The following is a 10,655-nucleotide window of genomic DNA, read 5'->3' as shown; positions in this document are numbered from 1 at the left end:
TTAAGTAAAGCTGGACGCAACTATTGGCCATTGCTACATGATTTGATGAAAACCATCCACCAGAAGGAAAAAATTATTGATGGGTACGGATTTTACGTTCGGTGATGAGGATCTTGCCAAACATTTCTAAATTTCCAACGAGCAAAGTAAATTGATGTTGTGACTTAAGGACCTTAAGATATTATTCAAGTCCACTTCCAATTTATATTGGAAAACCATTAGACTATGTTTTTTGGAATTGCTAAAACTGGTAGACCAGGACATAATCAATTCTACATTTGTACTATCGTGCACATTTTTACGATAGTAGTTGTCAGGGTAACCCGTGGCCATCTGAATGTGCATGATCTGTTTATCTTAAAAAGCAAGATTTAAGAAAAGAAAGGTATGAGGAGTAACGCAATATTTGCAGATGCTTGCTTGTATCTGTACTTGGTAATGTCACACAAAAAGTTTGGATTGAAAACTACTGTTAGCACACTGCAAAACTCAAACTCCAGCATAGGGAAACAGAAAATGGTTTAAGGTAGATGATAGTTAATGGACAGGGTGATGAAATTCTGCACAACAGCATATTACATGATGCATTCAGTTCTAGGATAGAGAAAAAAGAAAAAAGTGACAAAAAAATACATACAATTGCCTTGGGTGGAAAGGGAAGGAAAACAGAAGGGGAGTGGCAAAACAAGATTGTTTTACTTTAGTATGGGGGCTTTGTGGAAAATTTTACCAATGACAGAAAAAAAAAAATTGGGCGGTCAAAATCCACTGGGGAAAAATTGGATCTTCGGAGTTATATATTTAATGGATTTGTACAAGTACAAGTACAGGGGCATAACAATAGGACATAAGTCCACGACTTGGTTAAGACACCCACACCCAACCCCCATAAAAACTATCCCGGAGAGAAATATCCTGAAAAAAAGATCCCTTCTCTGATCCTACTAAACTACAATAAAATCATCTAAATCACACAAAACTTCTAAAGTATACAATTAACAACTTAACTTACCCAAGTACAGACAGAAGGGACGTATGTACACAACACTTAGGACAAATTAAATTAAAAGAACGCAAATTGTCACTGTCAAAAGCATTCAAAAGTTCTAGTAAAATAAAACGACGTGAGTTTACTTTTAAAAGAGCTTATAGTGTCTGACTCCTTGATATTTTTAGGTAAACTGTTTCTATATCAAAGTTATTCTGGTGAAGAAAAAAGTCTCGAAAGGAAGACGTACGATAGGCATTAACTTTAAATACAAGCCCTGATGAAGAACGACACGTGTTGCCCTTTAGAAAAGCTATAATAACTAAATTCACGAGTGAATCTATATAGCCCATGAAGGAACTGTAAAAAAGAAAACTAAGTCAAGATATTCTACCCAGTAACTTAGTCAATAATAACTTAAGATTGATTAAACGAGCCTTACAACATAGGTTACTATGTCCCAAGATAAAACTGAGTAGGTAAGCTTCCTTTGTATGGTTTCAAACCCCAAAAGGATTAAATGGCTGGTACTTGACTGAGGGGCCCATAACTGCGAGCAAAAACAAAATGAGAGTGCACTAAAGAGCAGTAAAGACGCAAAAGCACAGTACTACCACCAGTACCAGCACAGTTTTTTTGAGAAAACCAAGCATCCTATTAGCTTTAGCTACAAATCAGGACTAAGTGATATTTCCAAAGAGGTGTCATTTGCAATTCATAATACCTAGATCGTTTTGGCTGTGACAACCTCCACATTATGCCATTTAAAACATAGCTGGGAGGAGGACTAAGGCGCTTCCTAGAAATTCTCAAATTGCTGCACGTAGTAGGCTGAAAAAAACAACTCATTTCGCAAAGGACCAAGTTGAAAGCACGTCTAAATCCTGCTGCAGATGCAAGTAATAAGAATGGTGGTCATTAACCTTGTAAAATGAGAGTCATTCTGCAAACATAGCCATTGTTGCAATGGTAAACACATTAGGCATGTCATTAACAAATAGTAAGAACAGTAGCGGTCCCAATTGTGACCCTTGCGGGACACATGACCCTACATCAGTCCATCTAAGAAGACATTCTCATTTATCAGGCCAATCTCTGACTCCTCCCAGTTGAGATACGAGTGAAACAACGTTAGGAAAGGGTTCGTTGATTCCAAGGTTGACAACTTGGACACCAGCTTAGCTCACTTAGTGAGGGGTTTGGGCTTGGACCTGGGTCAATTTAATAGGATTCTACTTCATTATAGTACATTTCAGTGAATAAATATTGAAAAACTCTAAGGCAAAGGTTTGGAATGATTCATTTAAGATCACGAACCTTTAATCAGTCCATGGCCTAAAAAGATTGTTTAGAATCAAGCAAGTTCCCATCTAGAAAGCTTACCACCAGATGTGACGAGGTCATGCAAAGAAGCTAAAATTATTTATAGTCATGCTCTTGAATTTTCAAACAATTGAGGGTCTTTGTATTTCTGTGAGTCTCACATTTGAATTATATGCAACTCTCCTATTACTGCACCATGATAGGCAAAACCAGAATTAATTCGTTGTTTTATTTTGCTCCATAGAAGTCTTGCAGAACTTCGGCCCGACAACTGGAATGTTTCCTCAAGAATCCATTATTACTTTCAGTGCATTAATGAGCATTGGAAATATAAAATTCATATATTCAAATGGTGAGGATGAGGGTGGAAGATCTTAAATCTGTTTAGTGTAATGTAAAATTGGGCATTCTCTAATTAAATGGTTTTTTTAGTTGTTTTTTTCCTAACACCAAATAACTCTATGTAAGCAAGTGAAGATTTATGGTGCTAGCACCAATCAGATCCCTGCATTAGGGGATGTAACCTCAAAGCAGATTGCCCCATACGGGTTATACATTTCGATCAATCAGATTACCACCTTAGGGGATGTATCTCACCACAGTAATATCACAGGCATTTGGATATCTTGTTCAAATCATAGCTTTTCTTGCAACTGATGTCATAGAATTAGGGGGATTGTGCACAAAGAATGACATGAAACCAAAGATATTGGACCCATTTGATTTACGTGCAATGGTTTGTTGCCTTTGTGAGATCCTCATCAATAGCTTGAGAATTTATCAAGATGCGAAAAATGGTTTCAATTTAACTTTTTTGCATCATTTTTAAGTTAAAATGTGTTTTTCCACTCCCTTACTTACAATGCACATGCCAAACACATACCATGAAAACAACATCCAAAGTCCAATCAGAACATGCATGATCATCGCACTCCATGAACATTAAGCAGTGTTTCAACATGCTTGAATTGTACTCCACCAATCAAATTCCATTTTGCCACATTAGACTTTGCTTCATCACTTGTCATTTCCTTGTAAAGAACCTCCTTTTATCATGTATAGTAACCATATATTGTCCAACACCTCTTGAAGAAATTTACATGAAATGAAATGCTCCCGATAGTGATTTTCCATGCACTCTCTTGTGTTTTTTCTTTTTCTATGAAAAAAATTGCTTTAAGCTACAGATTAGGTAACAACCAATCAAGGAGCCCTCTTTGAAATATTATCTTTTTTCTTGTTTCAATGTATCTTCACTCATTTGAGATCAAAATGTATCTTTGGTTAGGGTATATTGGAGATATATTTTTGAGGGTAACTATCTGTAGACAAATTAATTCGGATTTTCTCCTCTGGTAGAGGAACAGCAATAAGCATAGTCCCTTTCACAACTGGTATTTGGTTTCATCATGCAAACACACTCTCTCTTCAATGAGGAGTAGATGGTGTTGTGTGACAAGACCAAACAATGGGTGTGAAGGAGAAAACAGTAAGTGTGGCACCACTGCATTTTATTTTTGCTTAGAAGGATTTAGACCATAGAGACAATAGATCAAAAACTACGGTACCTGTGTGATTTTAGGTAAATTTTTTCTTTTCTTTCTCTTTTGGTGGAAGTAATGCAATATTTTCTTTCTTTTGAAGTTTTTCCTTTTTACAAAAATGAAAAACATTAGGTACACAAAGTGTCCCAAGTCAACCCAAAAAAAAAAAACTCTTGCATGCTGTACATGCCTGTGTTTTATTACAGGAGCTACATCATTGTTTTTGCAACACATTGTGAAAAAATTCAATTTATTTTTTTTATTGTGATATATAAAAATTGAGAAAAGTCTTTGTGAGGAGTCAGGTACATGTGGGTTACCAACTCATTAGAAACCAGGAGCTTCAAGATTTTTAGCATATATGAATTTTTATTTGCAGTTAAAAGCCTCTGCATTGAGGAAAGAACAAAAAGAGAACCAGTAGACTTTGAACCTCTTGTGGACAAAGGTAAAAGAAGCCATAGATATGTGATAGAAAATGTTGTTGTTCATCTTGGTTAGTGAGAGGTTAATGGATATCTAATTGTTTGTCTCACAATGTGAAGTAAGGCTACCATTTATAATGCAGTTAATAGCCTGACTTTACATCATGAGACAGTAAACATCTAGTATACACCTACAGTTAGGTTATTGCACAGCCCTTGGGGCTCCTCTGCCTTACAAAATTTGAAAATATGTTCAGGACCTTTTACAGAAAAAAGATTAAAAATCCAATTGGAAATCAGACCCTGTGAGCAGGGCACTGGGATACCTGGATGGTACTGGATCCTTGGGATCAGGTGTAGTGATACTACGGGTGTGGACTAGTATACTAAATCACATTGAATAGATTTTCTATGGGCTTCCTTATTAGCTTGGACTTGGGATATAATCTTATCTTTGTCTGCAGGATCCAGTGTCTTATACCATTCTGCTCTACCAGACAAAGTTTTTCTTTTTCTTCAGGATTCAATGACTTATACCATTCTGCTCTTTTTTGTTTTTGTGCAGAATTTAGCAAGTTTAAACCATTTGCTCTCTTTTGTTTTTGTGCAGTATCCAGTGATTTATACCAAATTGCTCTGCAAGACAAAAGATTTTGTTTTTTCTGCAGAACAAAGTGATTTATTCCAATCTGCTGATTCAGACAAAAGCTTTTCTTTCCTTTGGGATTCAGTGATTTATACCAATCAGCTCTGTGAGATAAAAGCTTTTCTTTTTCTGCAAGGTCTAGTGACTTGTACCATATGCTTTATCAGACAAAACTATTTTTTCATGGCAGGTTTCCATTTGTGCATTAGCTTTCTTGTTTCCTTTTTTCATGTAGTTCTTTCCTATGAGACTTATGTCTTGCCATTACCCTTTGTCTTCCAGCATTTTACAAATTGGTTGAACAACATATAAATTTGATACAAATTCTACATCTTTACTCTGGAATTGTTTTTAACAATATCCACTGACTGAATAAGAAAATCTATGTCATTCATTTTTTCAAATAATTTATATCAAGTGTGCCATTAGGACTGAATCTTATAATATAGTACTTAACACTTTTTGCTTTGTTTTTATATTATTGTGCTGAAAAATACATCTGAAGCAATTAAATTTGAAATCCACATTACAAACCTAGTATTATCCTTAGTATTATCTGTGATTAACTTTTGAAGCAAAATTTTGCCTACCTTGCTTCTCCAAATTAAAGGCAATATCATCATATTTGAAGTGTTCTTGGGAAATTGTTGATAGTCAGTGGATGGTTATCACCATTGGGTTTTCTTTGTAAAACTTGTTTGCATGGTCAGTGATTCTACTTAGGGTCTGTGAATTCCAATACCCACTGTATTTGATAATGGAAAAACAACATCAATCATCAAGATAACACACGTGATCAGCATGGGAACACCTTCACCCTCATTGGATCACAGTTAGTTGTCATGGTGTTCAGGGCCAATGATTACTGGGTACTATTGTGCAATTTTTCCATTTTGTGGCAGAGGAAAAAAAAAAAATGACAAAAATCAAAAAGGCATTTTATGACTGGGCTACCACAGGTATCCCAGTAAAAATGATGAATATGATAACAAAATAATTAAAACGAGTTTAAGGACAGACATTCGGTCAAATAATCCTCTGATTTTGATCACTGACAGCACAGTACAGTGCACATTGATATGTCCAAGGCCTGAGTGATTGCAGAGTGTGGTTGAGTGTAGAGTTTAAGACCGACAAATTCTATGAAACATACATGCAATTTATTAATAATGTGTAATTGTTATCTGTGACAGAGTATGAACATTTAGAGGGTCAGATGCAGAGAGATGAGATCAAGGTAAGTATCTGGAGTTTAGCAAATTGAATCATGCTTCAATGGTGATTCAGATCTAAAATATATGTATCTAGCATTCTGAACCATGTGTTTGTTCTGATGGAACGATTTGCACTTTCAGTTGAAGTTTCCCAACCCATCCAGGTAAGGGTTAAATGCCCCCCTCCCATATGGATGAAATGCAGTGGGTTCCTCGGGGGGGGGGGGGGGGGCGGGAGGGGGGAGAATTGGAATTGTTGAAACTTAGAATTGATCAGTGTATAAAAATACAAATATTCAGTCCTAATTGTGAATGTTGTGCTGTTACATTTTAATATTATTTGTATGTTTTCTCCTTTGTAGATTCCTGTTACATCAGCATGTCATCTGAGATTTCTTATCAAAAGTGGATTTGACCATTTTGTTTCCATTCATAATGTTAGTGTTGATGGCACAGCAGTGCACTGAACTACAGTCTCTTCATTCAGACAAGTTGGGAATATAAGTACATACCTGTACATGAATGAAGCAAATAATTATAGTTATCTCTTAGCAGAAGGGTGTTGACTTCTGGTTACAGTTCTATATGGGTGTAATGTAAAACCTTGTGGTTGTTGTCACTGTCCTCTTAGAGAACTTTGTTTAACACTAAGTAGTAAGTGTAGGTCCCCTCTGGAACCCCCTTTCCCCCCCCCCCCCCCCCCCCCCCCACTTGACAAAAATAAACGTGCCTTCATTTTTTTATTATTATCATTGAGAACTTTTAGTATGTTATATTTTCCCATGTATAGAGAAATGATTAAGTTATTAGACAATATTACTGTGACCTTCATCCTGACGATTCCTTACAGCAATTCAGATATTTATGTAAGCGGATTAAAAAAAACAGACCAAGAAAAAAAAGGCAAAAAAAGAAAATGAAATAGTAAACCCTTTTTCTTGGACAACGTAGTTGTAATAATTGTGTCCACTTTAGGGCAAAAGGAACACTTTTGTAAAGTTATTTATTATTAAAGAGAAAGTTGAAGCAAAGAGAACTGTCACTATGGGAAACAGATCCAGTGACAGTCCCACAGCAAAGGGCCAAACTCTGAAAGTCAGTTATTTTCGGCTCATCAAAGGAGTTGGTTAAAAGTTCCACACTCTACCATGAATGTAACAGCAAGTGCATTCGTGGTTCTAAAAGCACAACGCGCAGTGCATTCCTCGCTCTAAAAAGCTCCGCGCGAAGGGCGCAATCAACAAGAGTATTCCTCATTCTACAAAAAAAAACCTTCACGAAGTGCTCAAAGAACAAAAATTTCCTCGTTCTCAGAGCACCGCGCGGGAGGGCCGGGAGGAACAAATTAACTTAATTCCTACCTTTTTTGGCGGCATTCGTAAAGAATTTCATTTTAAAAAGAAATTTTGTCATCCACAATTTGTTATAGATTGAAATTTCTATGCACATTTAAAGAGTAATGGTGGATTTATTGGGATGAAAACGCAACTTTGTTTAAGGAAAAGGATGGACAGTTTTATTGTTATCAAATAACAATCAAAAGTAAGGTGAACTCTGTTTCTAAAACGACGCACGTGTCGGAACACAGAATACACGCAACGTGAGCCGAGAAAAAAAAAAGGAAAAAAAGGAGTCCAAAAATTGTTGTCCAAGAATGCCTTAGTCTTCCACCTTGGAGGGTGCCTTGTGTGCCTAAAAATTGAAGTTCAGTGCCTTCAGCAGCTTTTTGGCCACAAAGATCAACAAAGAACAACGGCCATGCCAAACAATCTTTTTAAAGACACGCCTTCAATGGTAGGTAAACACAACTGACATGCATGAGTGACGCATGTCAAGCGTTAAGGTAAGATTGTCAATTAGCTTTTCACTACATGCAGACAGCTTATTTTAGGCAGCTTTGAAAACTTCTGTACCTCCGCTTTCAAAGAAAGACATTTTCCATGAAATTTAAACATTAAAAATATAAGCTACCAGCAACAGATTTTTCCATTGCTAGTGTTTCATAAGATCAGATTTTCATCACGTTTTTTTACATTTGAAAGGATTAGTGTATTTTAATCATTACAATATAGTGAAATCCCCATTTTAAGACACGTGTAGTAATCATATGTACGAAGAAGACGGAAAATAAATATAACATAGTCCAGGAAAGTGTTCTTGTGTGGAATGAAGTTTCAAACTAATTTAAATTAAGTTGACTTAATGATTCAGATTTTGGTTAAGGAAATGTGTAGTACCTATTTTCAAGGATGAAAAAGCAATGCCATTTACAAACTTTAAAATAGCAAATTCTAGAAACTAAAGATGGAATATTAAAAAAAACTGCTGAAGTATGGCATACCTATTCACTGCGATTTTAATCATTAGCTGGCACACGTAGATGTAAAAGAGGCTTTGTAAAAATACCTGGGCAATAAAATTAAAGATTCAGGAGAAGCACATGACATTAACTAGTTTACTGGTCTGCGCACCTGAACTCAATCTGGAAAAAGAAATCTGCAACACTTCTTATCTTCTCACACGTAAATTTCATTATTTGCGCGCAGGTTAGAGAGGAAATTCCAAGAATGGATACATGTTACCTAGGGAGAAACCACATTACAATTAAATAAAGCAGAAGCATATTTTCCACATGTCTATGCTTCTGTATACAAACAAAAAGGAATTTTTTGTGCAATTACCCACATCTTTAAACCGGGTGCAGTCTACGGTCGTGAAGCAATTTTATTCTAACCTTCCCCCATGAAAGGTGCCTTGTGTATCAAATGCATCAATTCAGTACCTCCAGAGTCATAAGCCGGGTTTTTGGGGCTACAAAGTAATCAAATAATGAACGAGTTATGCCGGGCCATTTTATCGAGAATCAGCATTTAATTAAATGTAGTTTCCTAAAATCGTATGGAAATTTTTAAAATATGCTTCACTTGTGCTACATATACGGATTTATCATTCTTAATTACTGATTAAATTCCGAGGGTGTAACTTAATTAATTCAAAAGAAAGTATCCAAGCAGATTACAGAGATGGTTCACGAATTGTAAACTAATAATTTGTTAACAAAACATTCCGCAATGTGCTTTAATGATAGTACCGATATAAAGTTATCGTTCCTAATCACTCACCAAATTCCGAGATTGTAACTCAATGAATTCAACAGAAAATATCCAGGACGCTTTCAGAGAGGGTGAAAAGCTGCATCCTGCCACCAAAGGTACCCTTTGTTGGCCATAACTAGTCGGCATAAGGAATGTCCACAGACCTCGACAAGGTTTCAGCAGTGAAGTCCTAGTCGCCACCAAGCCGTACTGTTTCCCAGCTGAATGTTTTTCTGAGAACATTAGGTTACAATAGAAAGTTCATACCAGATTTTGCTACACTTGAAACCCCTCTCTTCCAGCTTGAGAAGAAGGGACGTAATTTCTGGGGTCCACTGACTATAAAAATCTTTTACGATACTCTGAAAAAAGTCCTCTGGGAAGGTCCAGTACTAGCATTCCCAAGATTTGACCTTCCATTCTTACTATTTAACAAATAGATTCCAAGTTGCCGTGCGTCTGTTCAGTAATAGATCACAGATGACGTCAAAATGTGGTAAGAACAAAAAAGTGGCACACGAGGCGCAGCCGAGTGTGTCACTGATGTTCTTACCACATTTTGACGTCATCTGTGATCTATTACTGAACAGACGCACGGCAACTTGGAATCTATTTGTTCTATATAATAAAGAATTTAATGATGACGTCAGTTTTAATGTTTTAGTGATGACGTCATCTATACGTCTGTCCTCCAATAGATCATAAGTGAGAACTAATCAAAACGCATGCATAACTGAGCTTATTATATAATAACTGACCCTAGTACAACTTGTGTCGCTGCTGCGTTGTCTTAATTGCAAAAGGACGAGCAACGCCGAATAGCATATGCCGCTGAAGCTATGAGGAAGTCACAAGACAGAGTTTTGTAATGGCGATGGTTTGATGAAAAGACAGTACACGTGAGCCTACAGTTGAGGGTCTCACAGTATTTGAAGGGAGATCTGCTGAAGGAGCTAAATAACGAGTGCCGACACTCGTCAGTGCATAAGGTTAGGGACGCTTTTACTGCTCGGTATATTCTGTACGGATGATGAACTGTACAACGTGTCACCCAAGTGGCACCAGAAATGAGCCAATTCCTCGACCGAGGGCAATCTGTCGTGGACAATTTTAAATGCCGCTTTGGTTATCCTCGTCGAGTGCTTCGCGACAAAAGTCGAAATTTTTAGTCTCGGAATTTTCGTTGGTTACACAGCTTGATTGAGCCCTGAACTACTTATCCGTACGGTTGCCGATGTTATTTCCAAGATTGCGGAAGAGTGGAAAGAATGGGGCCAGTTTCTGAACAAGAACGAAGTAACTACTGCTACTAAAAGTCGTTCATGAAGCCTATGATAGTAAAAATGTTTCTATTCTGAACTGAACTATCTCAGCTTATTTTCAAGTGCAAATCAACATTAATGTCTACGTCTTAACGAAA

General features: G+C 36.7%; 1 protein-coding gene across 1 annotated transcript in view; it reads left to right on the top strand.

Annotated features, from left to right (window-relative positions):
• Nucleotides 1-6,820, top strand: part of LOC131783352 (intraflagellar transport protein 25 homolog) — an 11,518-nt gene extending 4,698 nt beyond the window's left edge. The window contains exons 2-5 of the mRNA XM_066158859.1: nt 2,556-2,663; nt 4,235-4,303; nt 6,120-6,163; nt 6,503-6,820. Of these exons, the coding sequence (XP_066014956.1) occupies nt 2,556-2,663; nt 4,235-4,303; nt 6,120-6,163; nt 6,503-6,607 (326 nt within the window). The 3' untranslated portion in view covers nt 6,608-6,820. The remainder of the gene's footprint in view (nt 1-2,555; nt 2,664-4,234; nt 4,304-6,119; nt 6,164-6,502) is intronic.
• The last annotated feature ends 3,835 nt before the right edge of the window (nt 6,821-10,655 follow it).

The sequence above is a fragment of the Pocillopora verrucosa genome, chromosome 12 (genome assembly GCF_036669915.1).
Source record: "Pocillopora verrucosa isolate sample1 chromosome 12, ASM3666991v2, whole genome shotgun sequence".
Lineage (NCBI taxonomy): Eukaryota > Metazoa > Cnidaria > Anthozoa > Scleractinia > Pocilloporidae > Pocillopora > Pocillopora verrucosa.
This window is presented reverse-complemented; position numbering and strand designations above follow the sequence as displayed.